At 42.7% G+C, this 27,120-nt stretch overlaps 1 protein-coding gene across 7 annotated transcripts in view; it reads left to right on the top strand.

Annotated features, from left to right (window-relative positions):
- Positions 1–2,959: 2,959 nt before the first annotated feature.
- The window catches only part of MYCBP2 (MYC binding protein 2), a 181,815-nt gene continuing 157,654 nt past the window's right edge, over positions 2,960–27,120 (top strand). For all 7 annotated transcript variants that reach the window (XM_054056536.1, XM_054056539.1, XM_054056540.1 and 4 more), the window contains exon 1: positions 2,960–3,183. In XM_054056536.1, coding sequence (XP_053912511.1) covers positions 2,969–3,183 — 215 coding nt within the window. In that variant the 5' untranslated portion in view covers positions 2,960–2,968. The remainder of the gene's footprint in view (positions 3,184–27,120) is intronic.

Raw genomic sequence — 27,120 nt, 5'->3', positions numbered from 1 at the left:
CAACACGTACACTTAAGAAAGGTGACAGTTCTCTTATATTTGCTGTTATGGAGAATGAAGCTATTTGTGAAAATATTTAACTGTATTCAGAATCAGTAGAATTTCAGGCTTTACTTACATCCTCTTTTGGAGAGGAGAAGAAAAAAGAAGAAAATATGATAGCATGCCTGTCTTCTGGATGACATTTTTCTGCAGACTGCAGTAAAAGCCATGTTTAGCGTGCAGAGTTGTTTGGGGTTTTTTTAAGAACAGGTACTCTGGTCTGTGTAAAGCAGTAGGAAGTGTGGCAAAACTGCAGCACTACTGTTCTTACAAGTAAAAACTAACAATGTAAGAAAGTAAACTAGGTGAAAGGAGGTAATCACAGAAAGGTCGGGACCCCTGGAGCTCATACAGTCCAACATCCCTGCTAAAGCAGGGTCACGTACAGCAGGTTGCACGGAAACATGTCCAGGCAGGTTTTGAACATCTCCAGAGAAGGAGACTCCGTAGCCTACCTAGACACCCTGTTCCCTCGCTCCATCATGCGCACAGTAAAGTTTTTCCTTATGTTCAGGTGGAACTTCCTGTGCTCCGTTTTTTTCCTACTGCCCCTTGTCCCATGGCTGGGCACCACTAAAAAGAGTCTGGCCCCATCCTCTTGACGCTCACCCCTTAGGTATTGGTCAGCACTGATTCGATCCCCTTTCAGGCTTCCCTTTTCCAGGCTAAACAGACTCAGGTCTTTCAAGTGGGAGTAGAAGTGCCTACTGCACTTCTCCTTCTACTCCTCCCTTATCTGCACTTCTACTCCTCTTCTACTGCCTCCCTTATCCTCTAAAAGCAGGTACAGTATCCTGGAGCCAGCAAAGATTATTTAAGGAAATTTTGGTCTAATGTGACAACTGGCTTTAGTGAATGTTGCACTAAGTAAGAAAAAGAGGGTGTTTTATCGCTCCTTGAAAGGATCCTGCATCACATTACAAAGCCTCCTGAAACAGGCATGGAACATTGGTACATTGTGGCTCAGCTACCGCCATTGGCCATGCCAGACTCCTTGCACCCAAGCCGTACACTAATGCTCTGGTGTGGTGCTTTATGGCAATGCAACAAGCCCGCAAGGGCTGCCCCCATTAAAAGTGGGAGTTTCAACATCTTGTCCAGCTATAGATAGACAACTAGAGATGCTGTCAGCTAGTTGCTTAGATGGGTATATTCTTCACTGGGTAAAAAAAACCAAAACTAGCTGGATGTCCAAGCCCAGAGAGCTGTGGAGAACAGAGCTAAATCCAGCTGGCAGACACAAGTGGCATTCCCCAGGGCTGAGTGTTGGGGCTGGTCTTGTTTAATATCTTTATCAATGACAAAGGGTACCAGGTGCTCCCTTAGTGAATTAGCAGATGATACCAAATTGGGCAGGAGTGTTGCTTTGCTCAAGGATAGGAAGGCTATAGAAGGATCTGGACAGGCTGGATTGATGGGTCGAGGCCAGCTGTATGGAGCTTAACAAGGCTGACTGCTGGGTCCTGCACTTGGGTCACAAGAACCCCACACAATGCTATGGGTTTGAAGAAGAGCGACTGGAAAGCTGCCTGGCAGAAAAGGACCGGGGAGGATGCTGGGTGACAGTGGCTGAACATGAGCCAGCAGTGTGCCCAGGTGGCCACGAGGGCCAACAGCATCCTGGCTTGGATCAGCCATGGTGTGGCCAGCAGGAGTAGGGATGGGATTGTGGCCCTGTACTCAGTGCTGGTGAGGCTGCACCTTGAATCCTGTGTTCAGTTTTGGGCCACAGGGAGGACACTGAGGGGGCCAGAGCGTGTCCAGAAGAGGGCAACGGAGCTGGGGAAGGGTCTGGAGAACAAGGGTATGGCAGTGGCTGAGGGACCCAGGATTGTTTAGCTTGGAGAAAAGGAGGCTGACGGGAGACTTTATATCTCTCTACAACTGCCAGAAAGGAGGCTGTAGCAAGGTGAGTGTTGGTCTCTTCTCCCAAGTAACAAGGGATAGAACAAGAGACAATGGTCTGAAGTTGCACCACGGGAGGTTTAGACTGGGTATCACAAAAAATTTCTTTACTGAAAGAGCAGTCAAGCATTCTAACAAGCTGCCCAGGGAAGTGGTGGAGTCCCCATTCCTGAAGGTGTTCAAAAAAACGTGTGACCGTGGCTATTTGTGACAGGGTTCAGTAGGCGCAGCGGTGTTGGGCTGATGGTTGGACTGGATAATCTTGGAGGTCTTTTCCAATGTTAAACAATTCCATCACTCTCTTAATTCTATACCAAAGGACGGGCACGCACTGCCAGCTGCTTAGGGAGGTGGTGGAGTCACCCTCCCTGGAGGTACATAAGAGATGGGTAGACCAGGTGCTCAGGGACATGGCTTAGTGGCAGATGGGAGTGGTTGGACTCCATGATCTAAAAGGTCTTTTCCAACCGGGTGATTCTATGATTATCAGCTCCATCGCCGATTTGCGGTGGGCACGGTTTGGTGGGACACAGGACACTGTTTCGGTGGGGAGAAGCACAGTTGGGTGTGGGGGGTAGCCCTCACACGGTCCCTTCCCTATCCCCACGCAGCAGGTGCGCGCGCGCGCTCCCGACTCCCGCGGGGGCGGGGCGGGCGCGGCGCATGCGCGGCGCGGAGGGCGGGGGGGGAGCGGCTGCTGCGGAGAGAGCGGGGCGGCGGCGCCGCAGAGCAGGGACTCCGCGGCGGGGGGGGTGGGAGGGGGGAAGGCGGGAGCAGCGGCCCCGCCGGTCTCCGCCCCCTCCGTAGCGTTGTAGGGGGGGGTGGTGGAAGTACCGAGTGGCGGGGCCGTCCCGGAGGCGCTGCGCGGAGCTCGACGGGGCTAGCGGGAGCCGCCCCCCACCCCCCGCCCTGTCTCGATGAGCCGCTGTCAGGGCGGTGTGTGCGGGGGGTCGATGGCCGGGCCCCGGCGGTGAGGGCGGCGGGAGGCAGCGCAGCCGGCAGGGGGCGGGCGGGGAGGGCGATGAGCGCCGCAGCCGCCGCTGCGGGAGCCGAGGGCGGCTTCTCCTCCTCCTCCTCCTGCCGCATGGGGCCCGAGGAAGGCTCGGCGGGAGCCGTGGCGCTGGGCTGCCGGGGCCGATACCAGCTGCTGCTCTCCGGGAAGGCCCTGGCCGAGCGGTACCGGAGGATTTACACGGCGGCGCTGAGCGACCGGGAGCTGGGGAGCCACCCGGGCAGGTAACCGAGCTCCGTCCTGCGCGGGGAGCGACCGCCGCCCCTCCCCATCGCCGGGCTGGGAGCCGCTCGCTTGGATTTACGCACCCCCCCGGCTTTCCTTTTCCCTCGCACCTTCCTACCGGCCGCCGCCCTCCTCCTTCTCCTCCTCTGCCCTGCGGCCCCCGGGGAGCAGGGAGGGGGCGGTGATGTAACCCGGCGGCTGCCCAGGTGCCACCCCCCTGTCCCCGTGCAGATGGCGCTGCCGCCGCCCCGGGTGGGAGGAGGAAGAAGAAGAGGAGGAGGAGGGTTGGGGGCGGGGGGGGGTTTACCTGTACCAGCTCCCCCTTCCCGCATCGCGGCCGCTCCGTCACGCCCTTGGTGGTGCCGCGGGGCTATCCTTCCGGGAATGGGAGCCTTTTCCTCGCCGTCTCCATGTTGAGACCTCGATCCGCCCCCCCTGGGACGGGCTGGACCCCGCGGTCTCTGCCGGAACATCGCGCTGAGGGTCCCGCTGGGTCGCGACCTCGGCGCTTCGCCCCGTGTCGGAGCAGCTCGCAGCCGCCCTGCCTTATTTTGCCTCCCTTTAATGTACTCGGCCTCGCTGTCTACAGGGGGGGCTGCAGGCGGGGGCTGGGAAGGGTTTCCCCCCCCTCCTTTCGCCGTAGGTGGCTTGCTTTTCCCTACTCCTGATCCCCATTGTTTCCTTCCGGAGGTGGCTGAGGGTGCGGGTGACACGAAACCGACACCTTCCTTCGTCCCAAGCCTCTGCTGTCCTTGGGTGGCCACACCGTGGGGAGAGCTAGGAGTGAAGTTTGTAAGCAGCTGTGAAACCCTAGGTGTCTGCTTTCCTCGGTTTGGGGCTTTTTCGTCCTGACTGGAACAGCAGGGCTTCTTCCCATCGCAGGAAGACTTTGTCTAGGAGTGGCGTTAGCAGAACCTGAAAGAATGACTTACGGCAAGTGCTGGAAACGTGGACGTTTCCGCATGTTAACGTTGCCATTTGACATCTTTGAAATTACTGAGCTCTTTTCAGAGTGTATGACGAGGAAACTGTAGTTCTTTTATTCTGTATATAGACCTGTGAGAGTTTTCTTACCTCATGTATTTCTTAGTTCAGCGCTCGTGCTTTTTCCTTTAAATCGTCTCTTGCTTTTGAGCAGCCTTCCAGTACTGAAAGGGGGCCTACAGGAAAGATGGAGAAGGGCTCTTTATCAGGGACTGCAGACATAGGGTGGAAGGGGAATGGTCTTAAGCAGAAAGAGGGGAGATATAGATGAGAAATTTGGGACAAATTTTTTGCTCTGAGGGTGGTGAGGCATTGAAACAGGTTGCCTGGAAAAGTCGTGGATGTCCCATCCCTGGAGTTGTTTAAGGCCAGGCTAGATGAGGCTTTCAGCACCCTCATCCAGTGGAAGGTGGCCCTGCTCAAGTCTTGGGAGGCGAGGAGGGCTTGGAACTGGATGGTCTTTAAGATCCCTTCTGACCCAAACCATGCTGCGATTAAATTCTGTAACTGCAAGTGCTGAGTGTAAGGAAAGCATTTCAATTTAAGGAAATCAGCTGTCTGATTGCTCTGTGGTGCTCAGATATTTGTCTTGAGTTCTGTCTATATTTTTAAAAACTGTAGTTCTGAATTTGTTGTGTCCTCCATGTTTCTTAGTATAATTCAGCTGGCTATCTCTTGTTCTTATTATTGTAGAAAATACGAGCTTAAGGTGGATGTAAATGTTAATGTTTCTTTTAATTGATGTTCTTAAAATAGTTACTTTTAAATACCAAGGCAACATAGATGGCATTATTTTGGACTTTTTTTCTTATTAGTAGGCTCCTATGAGAATTCCAGTTAAAAGAAAAGGTGACATTTGCAGTTACTGTATGCCTTTATTCTTGAAGGCTAGATTTAGTCATTTATCTTGGCTGTATTGTGTCGTCTTAAAGAAAATAAAAGAAGCCAGGCTCCTCATACAAAGGAAATGGATTATATTAAGCTATTGCAAGTGAATGAGAGGTACTTAAAACTGGTAAATACAGACAGTGTGTGTTGTAGGACTTCTGAATATTCAAGAATCAGGTAGTTGCCTGCTGTCTCTTTGTATTCACTCCCAACATATCACTTACCAGACTGATAGCAGACAAGGTAGTGCTCCTTATCCCCATCCTTTCTCTTTACTAGCATCCAAGTATTCCAGTTTAGGGTTTGAGAACTTCAGCTACCTGGTTATCTTAAGCAGAAATGGTCAACAATGCTTTTTTTACAAAATGGTAGAAGTCCCAAATTAATTAGATAAGTCCCAAATTAGATAAAAAGTCTCTTTTTATCTAAAGAGGTGCTCTAGAGGAATTTGATTGCACCTGGTTGCTACAGCAGATAAATTTATCTGGCACTGTTATTGGATGTTAGGATAATAAAGTTCATAACAAGCGTCATAACTTGATTTTTATCTGTGTAAAATCTAAAGCCTCTTAATCTGTCACTGAGCGTGTTTGTGACTAGAAAAACATCTTGAAGTAGCTTAAAAGAAGTAAGCAAATTGGTTTATGAACACTAATAAAATTCTTCCTGTGCTCTGAGAAGACTAATTTGAAGAATGATCATGCAGTCTGCTTGCGGTGTGTCGACACGGATCTTTTTTTATTTGAGGTCTGCAGAATTTTACTCGGCACTTCATGTGGTGTGACCAGCACCTGTCTCAGTGACTGCTTTCATTCCAAACCTGACTTTCATGTTTCTGAAGAACTAGGAAGCTGTATGAAAATGCTGATGTGTAGACAAGGAAATAAAACATTGTGGAGGCTCTGAAAGTCACAAGTAAGGTTAATTACACATTCGCAAGGTGTTTGTGCTGGCTGAAGTGATGAATATCACGTGTTGAGCAGGATGGGGGAATTTGCTTTGAAAAAGAACTATTGGTGCTTTGCTTTTCCTCATGTGGTATTGACTGCTGTGTCAGGGACACTTTTGTTTCCAAAAGGGACAGTTCAGTTGTGGTGGTTGTTCCCCCTGCCATGTTGACATAATTATTTATATAGTCTCTTGCAGTAACAGATTAGAGACTTGCTCTGGGTTAAAATTAACTTGGCAAAAATGGTCTGTTGTAATCCAGACTAATTCCCTGTTCTGGCTTTACCTTGTGATTATGCTTGTGACAGCATGAGGTGAAGGGGTGCACAAAGATCCATGTTCTGAGAGGCTTGAGCAGAGGAACTGCTGGTTTTGTCGCTAGTGCCAGCCTAACAATTTTATGAAAGGAAACAGAAAAAACTGTGTAGTCCTTCAAATTAAGGTACAACCATCTTTGCTCAGATAAGTCTTAAGAATCTCTTACAGTACAACTAGCAGTGGGAATTTTACTTGTCAAGCGAAGATGGGCTTGGAAGATAGATGTACTGAGTGTGCCTGGTGTAGAGTCTCTTCATTGTGACTACTGAAATATACAACAATGACTAGTAATGGCATAATAGCTAGTGAAAGTCTGTGAAACACCAGTAAGAAGTATGAACCTTTTCAGATGGCAGGTAAAAACTTCGTGTTCTTGAAGCGTTGTTCCATACACTAGGTTGTGGGTGGATGAAGCTGGAAGTCTGCTCTGTTACTGAAGGAATGCAAATTTTGTTGTGTTCAGTTATGAAGCTCTGTATTTGCGAAGAAAGGTATTTCTGATTCTCACGTTTTTGCTGTTTTCAAATACAGTTTTTCTTTTATATAGCTTAATCCTATAAACCATCCCCCCATGCCCTGGAGAGACCTTATAGCAGCCTTCCATTTCTTAAAGGGGGCTTACAGGAAAAGCTAGGAAGAGGGGCTCTTTATCAGGGAGTGCAGTGATGGGATTGAGAGATTTCAGTTTCAAGCTGAAAGAGAGGAGATTGTGATTTAATATTAAGAAGAAATTTTTTACTGTGAGGGTGGTGAGACACTAGCACAGATTGCCCAGAGAAGTCATGGATGCTCCATCCCTGAAGGTGTTTAAGGCCAGGTTGGATAAGGCTTTGAGCAACCTGATCCAGTGGAAGGTGTCCACTGAAGGATTGGAACTGGATGATATTTAAGGTCCCTTCCAACCCAAACCATTCTGCAATTTTATGAAATATCAAGTAGGCTCAGTGTCTTGAGATTTTTCTGTCAAATATGGTCAGGTACACAAATCTGTAATGGCTTTAGTGTAGCCTGTTTAGTAACAAAGATGTTCACTGCATCATTTTGACTAACTTGACTCTAAAACACTTTAAAATGGCAGTAATTTCATACTCATGTCAAAGTGTTTTTCATCTATTCTACAGCTTATCAAGTGACCTCTACTAAAAAGATCATCACATTATTTTTTTTTATCTGTAGTAGATCATCTCAGCAACTGTAAAAGTAGCATTGTGCAGATTCAAGAATCATTTCTGAGTAGTTTCTTCTCTGGTTCCACTTACACTTCAAATTAATTGTGAGACCTGCATCTGGATTTCTGTAGTAACATTAGGTATGAGAGCTGCAGCAGTATTTACTGAATATTCAGTACTGAAAATCCTTGTGCTCCTTATTAAAGGGAGGCAGCTTACCGTGCTTGTCATATACTTAATTTGTCAGCTGCATAAAGTTCAGTAGAAACATTCTCTCAATTACCTTAAAAACCTTAACCATCTGAAAATAGCAATGCTTTTTTTTGTAGTTACTTTTTTTGTCCATTACTTTCTTGCTAAAGTTGCCCTTTTTAATGTGAATCCCTCAGAGGAGAAAAGTTTCTTTTTGTCTTATGGGGACAACACTCCCCCAGGAAAATCTAGTTGGCTTGGTTGAATTCAAGGAACATTTCAGTGATTACTGGAATGTAAGGTTTCTGCTATTAACCAGAAATCAGATGGATGTTTTTCCAGCCATTTTGGCTAAACAAGATGCAGCCAAATTCCTTTCATGTTATGGTGATTCATTCTACTGGACGATAGAAGAAATTTTTGGATGTAGGCCAGCTCATCCACAGTCATACTTGTAAATCGTACATCCTCTGGTGAAAATAGATCATTAGGTTAGTCTTTAGGCTTTTCAAAATTGGCACATAGATTCCCTTCTGCCCCTTCTTCTGCTCGGTAATGCAATGCTTATTTGGCCCTAGCATGTTTTATGTATCTATTTTTCAAAATTTATTGGAGAAATGCTACTGCTCTGTAGATGTCTTCAAGTGAAATATTCTGATCTAGTCTATTCTCTGTTTTTCGGTTCTTATTTTTTATAAATGTCATTTTACCAAAAAAAAAATAGTTTAAGTCCTTATGTTAATTTAAATCTTAATATTTCTTTGGAAAATCAGTGTTCTGTTGAACCTGACAGTGGGGTAACCTGGGCATTAGAAAAGCTTATGAGAGTTGCTGTCTGTTGCAGGCTTTTAGGCTGCGATATAGTAATGTTTTAGCAGTATATTGCTCTATTGGTTAATAGCAATTAATGACTAAAACCATGTATTTTTACTCATCAGAACAGAAGGTAAAAAAGATAAGGAAAACTATTTTAAGTAGTAGTTCTCTTAAGTCTGTAGTAGTTGCTTAGTGTAACAGCGTTGTACTTGTGCAGTGTTGGTGTAGACATCGTAGTAATAGTAGCTGGAAAGAAGCTAATAATATGTTGACAGGCTTAAGATGTTTATTTATATGTTTATATGTATAATATTAACATTTATATAAACAATTTGAAAAATTTTCAAAATGGAATCCATGAGAATATCCAGGTTTTGTGGGCTGATAAAAATCACCTTTGTCTTTTGTGGTTATAAATCCTTCTGCTTCTTTCAGAAGGGAAGAGTATAGTTCGGGAAGGAATTGGTGCATGTGATAGAAACCCCCCCCACAATGTGTTTTGTGTTTTTTTTTTTTTCTTTCCTTCCTTCCTTCCCCTATTATTTGTTTTGGATTATGAAATAATACTATGTGGAACCTTTTGCTCTTCAGTTAAAAGTTCAATAATAGGCCAAATGGGAATTGAACAGAAGTTACAAAGACTCATTAAACTATTTTTTTTTAACCATCAGAATATGCTTATGTGAGGGTGGCAAGTAGCAACAGCTACCGTGTTTGTAGTGTTAAATAGTGACACTCTTAAGTGTTCATCTCTGGAGAGGGTTGCGTTCTCCACATCATCAGTTTGTTACTCAACCATTTGTTTGGGGTACTTACCTGTTTAGCGGTAGTATCTATCTGCAGGAAAGCTGGGGCGGGGAGTGTAGAGATGGGACAAGGGGGAACAGTGCTAAACTGAAAGAGGAGAGATTTAGATTAGGTATTAGGAAGACATTTTTTACTGTGTGGGTGAAGAGACACTGGAACAGGTTGCCCAGAGAAGTCATGGATGCCCTATTCCTGGAGGTGTTCAAGGACAGGTTGGATGAGGCTTTGAGCAACCTGATGCAGTGGAGGGTGTATCTGGCCATTGCAGGAGGGTTGAAACTGGATGATCCCTGAGGTCCCTTCCAGCCCAAACTGTTCTATGATTCTGTGTTTTCAGGCATTTGTTGGTTAAGCCTTTTTAATGTTCAAATAGTAATTGTCTCTTTCAATTTCCATTACCTCCTGTTAGGATGCATTTCAAGCATAGGTAAGGCCTTTACATGGTTTTCCTTTATTGCTAGATAATTCTTTTATGTGTGGTGACACCTTGATATTGTTGCTGTCTTTGAGGATCTTGGCTGTTCAGTGTGTTCCAAAATACCATATTTAATGTGTTTTTACCTTTTAAAATAGTTTTTTCTGACTGACAGGCTGGGGGGTGCTGATGAGGCTGTTTGTGAGGATATGATTGTAGGTGTTGGTGTCTCTGCAGTGGCAAAATTACCAGTGGTAACATATCTGACTTGTGTATTATCATTGACGTTTTAGTCATTAAGTCTATATGTGGTCATTGCATTTTTTTTTTACTGTAGATATTGGAGTCTCTTCCACTGTAAACCAGCAAAAATTGCCTGAATATTCTGCTGAAGTTCTCACGAACTTGGAATTTTAGTGTGCAAACATAACTTCCAAGCAGGACAGGAGAGGAATCGGTGTGTTGGATTTGCAATGATTGTGGTTTATTCCGCTTAATTTTTTTTTTTCTAATTTATTTCAAAATGGCTACAGCTGGCAATTCAAGGAGTAATCAAAGAGTTATTTTTGCATAACTGAAATTGGACTTTGCTTCTATTTTTTAAAGGCGTATGAATTCTGTTGGCAGTTTTCATGTAAAGCCTGCTTTCTGTACTCTTCAGCCTGTCTGATCTGTGTCTCCCTGAGATTCTTACACCTACTGCTTTGAAACCATCTGCCTATTAGTTCTATTTTTTTTTTCTTTTACGTTTTGGTTTGTTGTGGGTTTTTGGGAGATGCTTCTTTGTTTTTAAACTAAGAGGAAATGCCAGTTAAAGTTTCAGTTTCAATTCTGCTCTCTGCTGTGGCATGCTGATGGTCTGTTAAGGTAGCAACCTTAACAGCAGTTAAGGTTAGGCTGGAGTTAGAGCAATTTAAGACATTAGCATTCCTCCCTGCTGGCTGTGTTCAGTGTAGTAGATGTGCTTCCTGCATGCTTGAATTTGATGTTGACTTTGTGTTTCTGCCATGTTAACAATCAGTTGTGCCGGGTTGTTTTGTTTTTCTTTCCATATTATGGTCTTTTTCCTGGCCACAATATTTTGAAGATGCTTCTTTAGTACATTCTTCTCCTGATATGTGACTACATATGTTTCATCAAACCCATCATTTAAAGACTACTTATGTCTTTATAGAAAGCACATATGGCAAATCAGTAAAATAGTCTTTCAGGCGGAAGCACTTCATGCAAACTATTTGTTTACTTTGACACTTGATCCCTTGCAGCATATCTCAAATACATGCTTGCATTTTTGTCTCTTTCTTGCCTTGCTTGCCATAAGCAGTGCTTCACAGCGAGGTGCTGGTTGGAGTGGTAGTTTTATGATCAAACCATGGCTTTTCTATTGTAAATGTACTCTTCTGCAGTCTTTCCCAGCCAGTTCCTACCATTGTGCACCTCCAAGGGATGAATACTAGAAATTGATGCAGGAGGGTGGGCTTCTTGTGCTCTTAGTGGCTATATTAAATTATATTGTTTCTGTACATTTAGATATAATGTTTCTTATGTTATGAAGCATATTAATATGCTTAATATGCTTCTTTTCTTAGTAGCAAGTGTTTCATAGTAAATAGCATGTTGTAGCTCATTGCCTCCCTTCAGACTGATGAGTGTGTTGATGAGCCTAATTAGGTTTTCTTGTTAAAAACAAACAATGCTTCTTTCTTTGCATGTAGCTTATCGATGGCTACTTTGGCCTGAAAAAACTGTGAGGCTTTTTCTTGTCTTTTGTTATTAATTTACAAAATCTATTCTATACCAGTTGTACTCCTTAGAAAAGAAACAAAAATTCAGCTTCCTTGTCCCCTCATAAAACTGAAGCTATGTGATTAGAATAGTGCCATTCCATATTCTCATTTTCTTCCCTTAACTTTCCTTCACTTGTGTTCCAAGCATAATTTTCAAAGGTAGTAGTTATAGTACTGAGGTTTTTGAGCTCTTGAGAATTACTTCAGAGATGCTATGAAAGAATGTTGTGGTTTAACCCCAGCAGTCAGTTAAGCACCATTCAGCTGCTCCATTGCTTCCCCTGGCAGTGGGATGGGGAGACAGTTGGAGGGATGAAAGTGCAAAAGCTTTTGTGTTGAGATGAAGTTTAATAGGTTAAGCAAAAGCTGTGTGCGTGAGCAAAGGAAAACAAGGAATACATTCACTGCTTCCCATCAGCAGGCCAATATTTAGGCTTCTTCAGAAAGCAGGGCTCTATCACACATGACAGTTACTTGGGAAGATAAGTCTTCTAACTGTGAAAGCCTCCTCTTCCTCTTGCTTTCCCTCAGTTTCTGTTGCTGAGCACAACATCCTGTGGTGTGGGCTACTCCTTTGGTCAGTTGGGGTCGACTGTCTCAGCTGTGTCGCCTCCCAAATTCTTGTGCGCCCCCAGACTGCTCTGCTTGCTGGTGGAGTGAGAAGCTGAAAAGGCCCTGAGTCTGTGTAAGCCCTGCTCAGCAACAATGAAAACATGCCTGTCTTATCACCACTGTTTCCAGTACAAATCCAAAACTTCCCAACACCATACAGCTTCTCTGAGGAAAATCAACTCTATCTCAGCCAAAGCCACTATGAAGAGAAAGTAGTTTAAAAAAATTAAGTTTGCAAATGAAAATAATTGTAAGCCTCTTCTCTAATACATGCTGCAGGGTCATAGTATTTACATTATTTTGATCATGACCTCTGCCAGTCTAAAATAATGTCTAGCAAAGAGTTCTAACCTTCACAGGGTCAAACCCTGAACTCTTGTTTCACTTCTTGTTGCACTTGATAACATCACTCATCTTTTCTGCTGCTGAGCCTTTGAGTCAAGGACTGTTATACAGATCTGCAACCAGTCATTTACATTACCTTGAGAGGAGCTTGTAATAAATAAAGAGCTATTTTGCTTTTTTTTATTATTTCAGCCTCTTCTCATTTTGATTGTTTCACACTGATTTATGGGTATTGTCACTTTGTTACTTATGATTCACACCTTATCTGCTTTTGCCTTTTTTTTCTGTCCCACTAGCCAAAGTGTGATTCTTTCTAACAGACGTACTTATACGGCTTCATTATGTTTGTATGTTTTCAGAGTAGTCATGTCTCTTCCATTTCTCTTCAAACCAATCAATCCTCTATCTCACTGTACTCCTGGAATGTACTGTTATGCAGGGTGGACAACTGACAGCTGTAAACTGGTGAGTTTTCAGTTGTTTGCATGAAGTGGTTGTGTCTGCTGGTGTTCAGTGAAGGCAACATAGAATCTATTTGGTTTACTTGTGAGGGTAATCACTCAGACTGTTATAGGTACAATTCTTCCTAAACTTCATGGAATGCAGAGATCTACCAGTACTGAAAGGGGGCCTACAGGAAAACTGAGGAGGGTCTTTTTATCAGGGAGTGCAGGGATAGGACAAAGGGAACAGTTTTAAGCTGAAAGAGGGAAGATTTTGGTGAGATATTTGGAAGAAATATTTTCCAGTGGTGAGGCAGTGGCACAGGTTGCCCAGAGAAGTTGTGGATGCCCTGTCCCTGGAGGTGTTGAAGACCAGATTGGATGAGTCTTTGAGCAACCTGATCTAGTGGAAGGTGTCCCTGCCCATGGCAGAGGGGTTAGAACTGGATGGTCTTTGAGGGTCCCTTCTGACCCAAACCATTCTGTGATTCTGTGCCATAAATTTCTGCTGATATGATTCTGTGTAGGATAGCTTTTTATGCACTTTAATTTTGACGATTGTGTTTAGGTAGGAAAAGGGTTGAAGGTACAGTTATTGCAATTTCTATTAAGGTTGGATGACTTTATTTATTTTCAACAAAACAAGTAAAAAACATTAGAATTTTTTTTATGGGTAAGATATATGGAAATACATTTTACTGAAAAACTTGAGGTAGAATATTTTCCTCGCGTGTTTCCTTACGCATCTAATTTTATAGATAGTGTTAGAGTTGTTGAATGAAAAATCAGGTAATTGCAAACAAGAAACTACAACTGTCAGTGGTTTTATTCAGGGACAATTATTTTTCTGCAGGGAATACTTTGTAGGGATCCTTTCTTGTGTGTCGTCTTTGTTTATTTGAGATTTACTCTGTTTCAGAAGCATTTTCAGTTGTAAAGGGAAATTTGCAGATACTGTTTTATATTTTTGCACTTCTGTCATGGTTAAATGACAACACAATCCATTTCACTTGTGTAGCTGGGCTTTAATTTCCTTTATAGAGGCTGCTGTATATTAATTTCCCCTTGTATTGGAGAGGTCTTAGACTATTCCAGCAGCTGGAATAATCTCTTTCTTAAGCCTCCAAAGTTTTGTGTTTAAAAAGAAAAAAAAAAAAAGCTGGTTGGTTAATGTGATATTAAAGAGAACACAGATTGATGTAAGAAGCTTGAAAAATAGTTTGAGTAACAAAACTGAATTCTCAGTGGAAAAGATACGCAATTTCAGCTCGCAAATTGTAGCACGTTAAAGTCCCAAATGAACAAGCAAGTAGCAACATGGTGGTTTTCTTCTGGATCAGTGTGCGGGAAGGAGTTCCAGACCAGTAACGTGGCTGATCTTACCCCTCTTCCAGATACTTGTTGTCTTAACTGTACGTAACTCTGTTCCTCTCCAGGAAATGTTCTCTCAAATGCATGTCTCCTTTTGTTTTGAGTTCTCTTAACAATTTCAGATGCCTTAGGAGCCCAATATAGCCTATCCTACTGATCTGCCTCTGTTTTCTTCTGAACATCTCTTAATTGGATTGCAGTTGATATTCCTTACCCTGATTTACAGATTTAGGTGATAGGCTTTTGACGATTTTTCCATTTGTAGATATACTACTTAGGCCCTGAATTTCCTTTTATATTGGCATGGATGAAAATACACATCAGAATGCTTATTTATATTACAGAGAAGATAGCACAAAAGCTGGTAATGGTTTGGAGGGTATACACATGGCTGTCAGAGTGACAGCTCAGCTCCCTTTACTAAAAATGTTACTCAAGAATTAGATCTTTTTCCTGCCAAAGATATTTGAGGTCATCTGAGGATAGAATCATAGAATGGTTTGGGTCAGAAGGGATCTTAAAGACCATTCAGTTCCATTCCCCTGCCATGGGCAGGTACACGTTCCACTGGATCGGGTTGCTCCAGTAATACTCCCAGTATTTTTCAGTAAGAGGGCAGGGAGGGCAGTAGATCACCTGAATCTGAGTAAGGCTTTTGGCACTGTTTCAAATAGTATCCCCAGGCTGACAAGGTACAGGTTAGATTAATGGACAATTAAGTAGATTGAGAACTGGTGGAATGACTGAGTCTGTCATCAGCAATACAAAGTCGAGCTAGAGGCAAGTCATTGGTGGTATAGGCTAGGAGCTGATACTGGAGCCGATAGCGTGTAGCATCATTATTGGTGGCATGGATGTCAAAATAGAGTGTTCTCCCAGCAACTTCACAGATGGTACAAAACTAGGAGGAGTTGCTCATACATCACATGGCTGCATCTCCATTCAGAGAGAGCTGGGTAGGCTGGAAACAGCAAGGGCAGATGTAGGATCCTGCAGCAGGGAAGAAATAACTCCAGGGAAACTGACCAGCTGGAAGGCAGAGAAGTAGCTTGGTGTGCTGGTGGACAACAAGCAGACTGTCAGTCAGTAATGCACTGCCATAGCAAAGAAGCCAGACAGCTTTCTGGGCTACATTTGGTAGAGGGATACCTGCAGGCTGAAGAAGGTGCTCTCTGCTCAGCAGTGGTGAGGCTGCCTCTGGAGCATCACATTATGAGTTTCCCTGTAGAAGAGTAAGACAGGCACACTGCGGAGAGTCCAGTGCAGGGCCACGAAGGTGATTAAGGGTCTGCATGCTGAGAGCTGGGACTGTTCAGCCTTGGAGAACTGAAGGCTCGGGAAATCCTGCCAGTGTGAGTAGGGAATGAAGACGAGGGAGTCGTAGTCTGCTCAGTAGCGCCTGCTGACAGGACAAGAGGTAATGGGCACAAACTAAAAGTCATGACATTCCTTTTGAACACAATAAAGTACTTCTTCATTCTGGGAGTGGTGAAGCACTGGCACAGGCTGTCCAGAGAGATTGTGAAGTCTTCATCCTTGGAGATATTTAAAACCCAGCTGTACATAGTACTGGGCAGCCTGCGGTATCTGACCCTGCCTGAGCAGGAGGTTTCATAGAATCAGTCACAGAATCACAACATGGTTAAAGTTAGAAGGGACCTCTGGACGTCATCTGGTCTGCCTCTGTGCTCAAGCAGGGCCACCTGGAGCCAGTTGCCCAGGACTGTATCCAGACAGCTTTTGAATATTGCCAAGGATGGGAGACTTCACAACCTGCTGAGCAGCCTCTGCTGGGGCTCAGTCACCCTCACAGTGAAAAAAACATCTTGAGAGATCCATTCTAAACTGAATGATTTGGTGACCCTGTAATTATTAGGAAAACAGATTACAGAGGTAAAGTATCTATAAAGCATTGGAAAAGGCTGCCTAGGGAGGTAATGGAATCAATATCCCTGGAGGTGTTTAAAAAAAGAAAAAGCGTAGGTGCAGCACTTCAGGGCATGGTTTAGTAGGCACAGTGGTGTTGGGCTGATGGTTGGACTGGATGAGGTCTCTTAGAGGTCTCTTCCAACCTTAAAGAATTCTATATAGAATCACAGAATCATTAAGGTTGGGAGAGACCTTTGAGGTCATCCCATGCAATCATATGTGTCCACTACTAAGCCATATCCCTAAACGCTTCATCTACCTATCTTTTAAATACCTCCAGGGATGGTGTCTCAACCACCTTCCTGGGCAGCCTTTTACAGTGCCTGACAACTCTTTCGATAAAGGCATTTTTCCTGATGTCCAACATGAACCTCCTGTGGTGCAACTTAAAGTCATTCCCTCTCGTCTTATCACCTGTCTCTTCAGAGATGAGGCCAACACCTACCTTGCTACAATCTCCTTGCATGTAGTTGTAGACAGTGATAAGGTCTCCCCTCAGCCTCCTTTTCTCTAGAATAAGTACCATATGCGGTTTACCTGTCTGTCTGCTGACAGGAGGTGTCGCAGAGAACAAATGCAGCGTGCTAAACCATCAGTTCCTGCAGCAGATCTGTGTTGTAAGATGTAGTCCTCCTCATACTGGAAACACGTATTGGACCTCCACACTGTAGCTCAACAACTGTCAAGTGAATGTAAGGAGAACTGTAAAGGTAGCAACAGTTGCAGTTTATAATAAATTAAAGCTACATTTTTGTCCTAACCTTCCTGTAGGAAGGTATGGTAACAAGATCCAAATGTAGTTAATACATCATGTAGACTGTTTTTTTTAAGCTGTTTTAAAGGTCTTTTGTGTATTGTTGGGCTAATGGACAGGTGTCTAGGGGTCATTAGTCCCCAGTTTGGGGATATTGCTCCAAAATTCCTTGCTTTCCTCTTCCTTCCAGTAACCTGCCTGCCACCTTTTTTTTTTTGGGGGGGGGGCTTTGTTCTGGTGGGTTTTTTGGCAACACGTCAGATTCAAACTTCTGATGTTTCACAACAGGCACAGATATAGTTTGCAAGCCAGTTGAATGCTACTGAGCTACTTGGCTGTGATTCTGGCAGAAGCAGTAGCTGTTACTTTTCATATCCTGCCTGCAACTGTGCAAAGAGGAAGGAAGGGTCAGTCAACTGCATCGTAGAGATACTTTTCATGACGTGCTTCACAGAGCAAGTGTTCTCTTGTCAGAGATACTATAAAACGCAGGAATGCTCACTAACAGCTACAGAATTTGGTTTGCAAAAGGCGTTTTTTTTAAGAGTTCTGTAGAGGTTAGTAAAAAGATTTAGATGAGTGTGTTTATTTCTTCAGAAATATGTTCTTGCTTTTTTTTTTCTTTTTCTGTTCATGATTTGTAGGTTAAAATTTTGAGTCAGTTTGTAATGGAAGTATATAGCATAATATGTACTCTGTGTACATGGATATTTCATAAAGCTTGCCAATACTTTTATGTTACACTGAGAGTTTATGTGTATTTCTATGGAACATATTTGTGTGCATGGTTTCAGTTAGTGTATGTATGTATTTTATTCCCTGTCAGCTATGTTATGGCAAGCCTTTTTGATAACTTGACCAGTGTTATTGTGGGTGCTAGGGAAATTGAAGCATTAAAAAGCTTTTGGACCTATTATCTGCTTACAGACCTTTTGTTTATCAAGACGAGAACAGATTGGGAATTTTGGGTGCTGTTTTCTTTTCTTCTTTAATCTTGCAGTCTGCTGATGCTGTCCCCATGGTTGAAAAGCCTGTTGCATGAAAATGCCCTCAAGTTGCAGCAGGGTATACTTAGATTGGATATTAGGAGAAGCTTCTTTACTGTAAGAGCAGTGAAGTTTTGGAAGAGATGGAGTTTCCATCCCTGAAAGTGTTCAAAAGGTGTGTAGATGTGGCACTTCAGGACATGGTTTAGTAGACACGGTGTTGTTGGTCTCTGTGATCTTAGAGGTCTTCTCCAATCTTAGTTATTCTATAGGGAATAATTAGCTGGGGCTACATAGTCATGGAAAAGGAGGTATCTGCAAAGGCAAAAAGGAAAGCAAGGGGAGCCTTAGGGAAGTTTGTTTGTAGGGTACTTCAGGGAAGTCTCAGCTTAGTTGTAGGATATTTTAGGGCAGCCTCCAAACATGATGAAACATTTGCTGTTTCCAGTTGTCTTGACACACTTTCATGCTAAGTAGTGAATTTGTGTTGGAGAGAGTTACTTGGAGAAGCCCACAGGTGAGCTCAGGACAGAATTAGAGTCAAGTAGTATAGGTTGGACCTAGAACTGGAGGCATTTTCAGAGCATCTCACATTTCACAGTTATAGATGTAACCTAAAGCACCCACCACCCTTAAGTGACACATCCTGTGTGCCAGCTTTGTAGAAGGTGTGTAGTGTTTGGATTCTGCAAGTTGTTTACTTTGGGTTGCTTTATGGGGCATGTTGTAAGACACTTCCTCATTGTAGATGCTTAGGATTCTTGGCAGCTGAAATAACGGTAGTGCAGAGATCGCGTTGAGGTTGGAGAAATCAAAAATTTTCATTTGAAGGACACTTCATGCATAGCTAAATATGGGAACTTTAGTACATGGAGAGTCAGAAGAGAATGAGTTTCTTTTAGGAAAAAGTATTGCTTTGGTTCCTGGGAGTGAGGCTGCTGAAGACTGCAGCTTCTGTAAGTGCAGAGAGGTACCAAAATAGGGAATCTACAAGACAAGCAGCAACTTTGACATATTATACAACAATATTCAGTGTTTGCACTTTGTCACTGGTACCTCTTCATCTCCTTGCCAACACTCAGACTCCATGTATTTTTCTTACTGTTTATTTCTCTGGGCGTGAAACCTCTTCTCTATTTATTGATTAGGCCATTAGAGCTCTGTCCACTTCCTTTGTTTTGTTTCTTATCATTGCAAACTCCCTCATGTGAGCTATTGCTTGTTTGTCCCAAACTCTTGTTGAACTTTTTCTTTACCTTTGTTTTTTCCTTTGGCTTTATGTTTGCCAGATGCTTTTCAGCTGTTAACAGCAGGTCTGGATGCCCTGTAAAACAGGATTAAAAAGCAACTTATTTCTTGCATTAAGGTAGAGAATGGGGTCCCACAATTTTGATCTCTTCTGAGTTTCTGATAAGCCTTGATAACCATTTGTTCTTTAGTGTTCCCTTACCTGTGTTTTGGATCCCTTGTAGCTGCACTTCTGTAGCAACAAGCCAGTGTTCACTGTCTCTTGCTGACAAGTGCACTGGTATTTGTCAGCTGTGATTCTCTTTATTGTGTCTGATATTAGGATGCCTTGAAGCCAGATTACAAATTAACAGCTATTCTGGAGCACTTTGTAGGATGGAGTAATTGGCATGGGCAACGGGTAAGCCCAGCAGAGGCTGTTTATTTTATTGTCTTTCTGTACAGGCCATGTCCTTCCTCGGTGTGATCATGTGTCAGTTAGATAGGTTACCTGCTTACAGAATGTAAAGGGGGGGGGGGGGGAAATAAAAAATAAGTTTGTTGTCATTCATAAGAAGAGTGCCTCCTGGTTTTCGCCGTGGCTGAAAACTCTGATGCAGTTCTGATAGAAAAAGTAGCTCTGCCTTATAGTAAGTTGAAACATTTGCAATTGGTGAGGAAGACAAGAATAGGGAAAGAACAGGCTAGAAAGTAGTTGAGTGTTTTCACAAGTGTGGTGAAATTTCCCGTTTGGATGTCTGGAAGAACTGGCTGAGGCAATTTCAGAGCTATTAGGAATTACCTTGGAGAAGTCATAGAAGATCTGTAAGGTTCTAGAATACAAACTGGTAAACAGTGCCTGACTTAAAAAAGTGGAAAAAATAAGACTCGAGGTACTGTAGAACAGTCTCTGTTGACTACATTTCTAAAAGTACTGGGAAAAGCGTGTGTTGTATAAATCAAGGTAATAAACAGAAAACAGATATATGATGAGGCCGTTCTGGGAAATTTAATACTTAGCCACTATTAATGGTTGTCTAAAACTAATTTTTCAAAACAAGAAAAGGGAAATAATCAGTATTTCACCGAAAGAAATCTTAATTTTAAATGGTGGGCTTGTTCTAAAATCAGGTGATTTTTGAGTTTGGACCCAGTACCACATACTCTGTACTTCCAAACTCGGAGCTTGCTCTGAACTGAACCAAATCTGCGCCTATCTTGTTATGGCAGAGCAGCTAGGAGAATACCAGAGCTCTGCATCTGGCCGTGGGCCTGCACCAGACAGATGGAAGTGAACTTCATGATTTTAAAGGTCTTTTCCAACCAAGCAATTCTAAGTGGGAAAGGCTGATGCCGCTGTTGCCTCATTGACTGGGATGTAGTCTTCCTCAAGAGCAGGTTTTGTGTTTGTTGCATTCTGCCTGTCCATTTGGCTACTCCTGTTCTAGATAGAACTACTGTAAGGTGGATTTTAAACTAGGCGGCAGATGAGGCTGGAGAGGTGCTGCAGGATGGCTGGCTGCCAGGTGGGATGTGCGGGAGAAGAGGCACCTGGATCTGTCCGAGGTCCTGAACTGTTCAGTCTCCTCACTGACAATTCCAGTGTTGGAACCGAGATTGTTGGTGAAAAAGTTCATAGAGGAGACAAAACGGGGGAAGAGGATAGCTATACTGTATGTAATAACATCAATAAATGCTTAGCGCCAAGAAAATAATCATTAAGCACGTGTAAAAACAAGAGTGAGTAAATGGGAAGGCACAAGTTCCTCGTGACAGGTTCTATACGTTGTATAGCATTATAAAGTGAGTGTGATTCAGCAGTGTCATGCTGTTGGATTGCTTCTGGTTTGTTTTTTATTTTCCACGATGCATGAGAGAGATTCCTTTGTGTAGGAAGTGAAGTAATTCTTGACCTTTTCTTTGCACTTCAGGATTGTGGGGATTATTTTGTCTTTTTTTTTTTTCTTTTTCCTTTGTTTTCGCAACAAGGAGGACTACCTAGGAATACAAGAGAACAGTGAAATTAGATATCAGTGATGTAAGTGATTTGTGGTTGAGGCTGAAGCAACTGAGACTACTCAATTGACAGAAGACTCGTTTCTTTTCAGAATTGAAATAAATTCCTGCTGTCCTTGGAAAAAAAGAGGGAAATAAATCGATTTTTTTCTATGATGAAGGCATGGAAAAAATAGCGCTTACTTGCCATAAGGGCAATTTAGAGAAGATCTTACAAAGAGCTTTCTAGTAAGACTACTTAGGATATAGTGGAAGTGTGATCATTCATGGTGTTATAGTATCTCCACAGGGAAAGCATGTGTCAGGAATGAAGTGGAATTTGACTGTTGCGATGCAGGACCAGGAAATGGAAAGACTGACCTTTCAAAGTCCTTTCCAGAAACTTTTCAATGATTCTAGAGTACCTTTTGCTGGTCACATTACATTTTAGATTGCCTGAGGACACGTACAAGTTTTCTGTACCACTAAAGTTTGGATAACTTTCTTAACGATCTTGTATACAGTGTCCAGGCTGATCCATCTGCACAGAGAAACTGTCGATTCTTGTGTATTAAGATGTTCTTTGTCATATGTTTCTAAATATACCCTTGGGCATTGATTTCATCCGAGAAAGTTTGGATTGATTCAAGTGACTGACTTGTCTTAATATAGGCATGTATTTTTAAATGTGGTAGTTTTCATCCCTTTTCTCTTGCTAGCTTCGTGTTGGAGTACAGGTTTTGATTTTGCTGACTAATTTGCATAAAATTCTGCTCTTATGCCTGAATTTGCTGCATGTTTGCTGATCCAGATGGTGAACAGATGAAAAGCTCAGTATGTCTCTCCTTGAAAGTGTAATCAGTAACATGGCGTGGCACCAAGAAAAATACAAAACCTGGAAAGATGGGAAAAAATGTACTCTTTCCACAATGTACAAGCACATTTATCATGCAGTTGAATTTTACTTTAGTCTGTAAACAAACAGTGAGGATCAAAGAACAGTTAGGATTGGAAAGGACTTCTGGAGACTGTTTAGTCTAACTTTCCTGCTCAAAGTATAATCAACCAGAATGGGTTGCTCTGGACATTGTCCAGTTGGATTTTGAACATGTTCAAGGATGAAGAATCTCTAGCTGCTTGGGGCAGCCTATTCCAGTGGTTGACTACTCTTACAGTTCTTATGCTTAAATGGCACTTCTTGTATTTCACTTGCTTACCATTGTCTCATGGCCTGTTAACTAGATATTGCTCAGAACAGTCTGACTCCATCATATCTACTCTGTCTATCATATCTACATCAGATATGTATCCACATTCAGAAAATTGCATCCTCTCCCTCCAACCTAAGTTTTCTGCTTTCCCAGCTAAACAATCTCTGCTTGCTCAGTTTCTCCTCATATGACAGGTGCTTCTGTACCTTAAGTGTCTTAAAGGTTCTTCTCAGGACCTGTTCTAGTAAGAGAGTCTGTCTTGTACTGGGGAGCCCAGAACTGGTCATGGTACATCACAGATGGTGTTGCCAGTGCTGTGAAGAGTGTAAGAGCAGACTCCCGCAACCTGCTGGCATCACTTTTCCTAACCCATCCCAGGAGGCTGTGTACCTTCATTTTTTCAGGGGCAGTGTCAGTGGTTGGTGTTCAGGATGTCCACCATGAAGACCCATAGGTCTTTCTCTGTAAAGCTAATTTCCAGTCAGTTGGCTAACAAGTGTGTAAAGGAGCGTAGGCTTATTCTTCTCCAGATGAGGGACTTCACATTTCCCTTTGTTAAACTTGATGAGATTTCTTGTAGCCCAGTTCTTCAGTCTGTTTAAGTCCTTCTGAATAGCGACACAGCTCTCTGGTTTGTCAGCCACTCCTCCAGGTTTTGTACTGTCTGCAAACTGGTTTGAAGATGGACTCTTTCCCATTATTTACATCTCTTTGACCCTAGTAATTTGGCTTGTTTTCAATCTACGTTTAATTAGCTTGTCCTTCATCAGTTTGTGTATGAGGATGTTGTGACTGACAGTCTTACTTCAGCCTTACTAAAGTTGAAATAAGCAAAATTCACTGCTTTCCAGTCATGCACTAAGGCAGCCTTCTCATTGTAGATAGCTACCACATTGGTCAAGCATGATTTCCACTTCATAAATCCAACCGTACTAGTCCCTGTCACTGTCTTGTCCTTAGCATGTTTGGATCCAGTCTTCCCTCTTGCCCTTCTTGATGATAGGAATGACATTTGTTTTCTTCCAGTTCTCAGGAACTTACGCTAATCAGTGTGACCTTTCAAAGACTGAGAGTGGCCTTGCAGTATCTTCAGTCACCTCCCTCAGCCCTTGCCAGGTGCATTCTGCTAGGTCTTGTTGACTTACTTAAAATTTCCCTAATCTGGGCTTTCTGTCTGTATTTGCTATTTAGCAGGACACAGAATGACTTTGATAGAAGTATCCTTCTTCCCAAAGATGCTTTAGCTGTCAAACCAAAGCAAGCAAGTTTAAACAAATCCACTGAGTCAGTTAGAAATTTTACAAACTTCAGTATGTGTCACCACATGGCTTACTAAGTTCACTCATTTTTCAGAGAAGTAAGCAAAGATTTAATCAACTACTTAGTCTAAAGAGGGCCTGCAGGAAAGCTGAGAGGCTCGGTCAGGGAGTGCAGGGATAGGATGAGGGAGAACAGTTTTAAGCTGAAAGAGGGGAGATTTAGATTAGATGTTAGGAAGACATTTTTTTTTTCCCTGTGAGAGTGGGGAGGCACTGGAATAGGTTGCCCAGAGAAGTCGTGGATGCTCCGTCCCTGGAGGTGTTCAAGGCCAGGTGGGATGGGACTTTGAGCACCTGATCCAGCAAAAGGTGTCCCTGCCCATGGCAGGGTGCTTGGAACAGGATGATCTTTAAGGTCCCTCTAACCGAAACCATTCTATGATTCTAATGTTGTACCAGCTCCTGTGACCTTTGGTAACACATTTCAGAGAGAAGCAAAGGTTTGAGGTCAGACAGCAGTTGAGTAGTGCTTTTGTTGTTCTTATTCTTCCTCAGCAGCAGAGACGGAGTAGTGTTTTTTCTGCTTGTCAGTGATGCCTAACATAATCATAGATTCATAGAATGCTTTGGGTTGGAAGGGGCCTCAAAGATGATGTATTTCCAATTCCCCTGCCCTGGCCAGGGACACCTTCCACTAGGTCACGTTGCTCAAAGCCTCATCCAGCCTGGTCTTGAAAACCTCCAGGGTGGAAGTGTTCAAGATATAGTAATAATGTTAATCCGTCGTAAGTAATTCAGTAACAGCATTGCAGGGCTGACACACTCAACACATAAAACTTCCTTCTGAAATTTAAGCTTATGAATTGCATTTCTGGACTGTTGTAACTTTGAGTGAAGATGCTCTGTTTGCATATCCTCAGACCTTTTGAACATAGTAGGAGCGGTGGTGTTGAGACAGCTGTGGAGTGTCACCCTAGTAATGCAGCAAATATTGCAAGTACTAGCTAGTGCCACTTTGGTTTGAAAACAAATAAATTAAGGATTCTTTTACTTTTTTCTACTACAGATGCCACAAAGCCAAATAGAAGTTGCAATCTTGTAACTTAACAGCTATTTTACTGATTTTTCTATTGTCCAGCAATCAGCTGTTCCCTCACCCTGGCCTTTTTCCCCTCTTTGATTCAAGGTAATTGTTCCATATTCCAGGATTGAACATGTGAGGTCTTTGCTTTTATTCAATACAATAGCACCATTCAGTCTTTCTTTGGGTCTCCTTACCATAAGTATTTTCTTGTCAGGGTATCTTCATGTTCTGTCCTCATTTGGCTTGCACTTCCTTTGTGGTCCAATTCAAAACTGCTGATTTAGTCTCAAGTGTTAGAATGCCTTGAAGCAGTTTGCGGAAAACCTGCCTAAGGTTGCTGATAAATCAGTATTTAGTTTGTGTGAACTAGACAGTATCAACAGCTGAGTTAAAAGGCAAAGGCTGAAGGTCTTCTGCCAGTGGAAGCTGATGGTCAGTGTAGAGTTTCAAGTCTGTTACAAATGACAGCTTACAGCTATTTACAATTGTTAATAAAAAACTTAATTAATAATTTAGCTAAAAAAAATCCAACTGAGCCATATCAGGTCTTGTTAATCTGCAGGCAGTAGAAGAGCTAGGCTTATAATTAACACATGTGGTTTCCAACAGGAAATTACTCATAATCTGCTTAGTGTTGTTTTCGTAAATATACTTGCCTATATTTTGTCCTTTCTGTTTGAATTTTAAAACCTCCTGGCATAATGGTATATAACAGCAGAACTGTGGGTGACTGTATATATCTTTATGTTATATAAACATGTAAACATATTAGTATTAAATTATGATTAGTAATGGTAGATTGCTCAGAACTGCCTAAAAAGTTTTTAAAAAAACTCATTGACACTAATTTTATAATGAATCCCTTACTAGTTCTGAAGCTTTGTTGGGATATGAGGGGAAATATGCTTTCCAAGAAAACTGCTGTGGTTTCAGCATTCTTCCAATTTCATTTTAAGAAAAAATAGGGAGATAAATGTGAATTATCAGCATGGCATTCCTGTACCCAAGCTGTTTCTGTGCAGAAAATTGTTGCATCCCAAAACTTGCTGAAAAAACTGCTACAGTGGAGTGACTAGGAAGAGTTTATACTTGTGGCATCTTTAATGGTTGACATATGACTGAGGGAGATGATAGCATAACTACTTTCCCCCTGTCCTTGGCACTGGTGAGGCCACATGTTGAATACTGTGTTCAGTTTTGGGCTCTTCAGTACAAGAAGGGCATTGAGCTGGTGGAGCATGTCCAGAGAAGGGCAACAAAGCTGGGGAAGGGTCTAGAGAGCAAATCTAGTCCTACAAGGAGAAGCTGATGAACTGAGATTGTTTAGTGTGGGTAAGAGGAGGCTGATGGAGAGACATTATTGCTTACTACAAGTACCCGAAAGGAGTTTGTAGCCAAGTGGGTGTTGGTGTCTTCTTCCCCGTAACAAGCTGTAGGATGAAATGAAATGGCCTCAGGTTGTGCCAGGGGAAGTTCAGATTGCATATTAGGAAAAATTTCTTTACTGAAAGAGTGGTGAAGCATTGGAAGAGGCTGCTCAGGGAAGTGGTGGAATTGCCATCCCTGTTGGTGTTAATAAAATATGTAGATGTGGCACTTTGGGCCATGGTTTAGTAGGCATGGGGGCATCAGGCTGACAATTGGACTGGATGATCTCAGAGGCCTTTTCCAACCTTAGTGATTCTATGATTCTTTCCATCTAGAGAGGAAGTAAGGCCATTGCTGATCTTCCCTGCTTGTTAATTGGAGAGAACGTTGTTTGTGTATCATTGACTAATGGAGACAGTCTGTAGAATGGTGGGAGTTTTGTCACTTCAGTAATGAGTTCAATCTTAGCAGGAGGGGAAGAAAAAGGCGTAGTTTGGGGGATTTCTAGATGCGTACAGGCACATGGAGAAATACGTACTGAAGTATGGGGACTGGTCCTGTGAAACTTTTACAATATGAGGAAATGTTTGCAATGTTTGTGGAATTTGCAAGGATTTTGGCAGGCAGGATGAAATTTGAAATGTCTTGGCAACTTGAGTTAGTGTCCTTTTTAAAAAGAAAAAAGCAGTGCTTATCAAGTTGTATCTGGTACATACAAGTTGTACCGTGTTTAGAAAGCATAATTAACAGGACAACCAGATGAAGAATAGTGAAAACTCAATTTGGATGTTTGCAGGAAAATTTTTTCAGGCTGCCATTCTGTATTGCTGGGAAGTTGCCAAATAATATCTGGAATACAGATAAAAGTGTGACGTTGGAGGCATATGATGCAGTTCTTTTTCTTCTCAACAGCAAATAATTAGTACTGATTGCAGTTTTGTACAATGTGATTTGCTTGTAGTATGGACTGAGACAGTCCAGAAGTCCAAAATAAATTGCGACTTTTATGCTTAAAGTTAGAGAGAAAG

Source organism: Cuculus canorus, chromosome 1 (assembly GCF_017976375.1).
Source record: "Cuculus canorus isolate bCucCan1 chromosome 1, bCucCan1.pri, whole genome shotgun sequence".
NCBI classification, from domain to species: domain Eukaryota; kingdom Metazoa; phylum Chordata; class Aves; order Cuculiformes; family Cuculidae; genus Cuculus; species Cuculus canorus.
The sequence above is the reverse complement of the archived record's forward strand: the minus strand, read 5'-3'. Positions and strand labels throughout refer to the sequence as shown.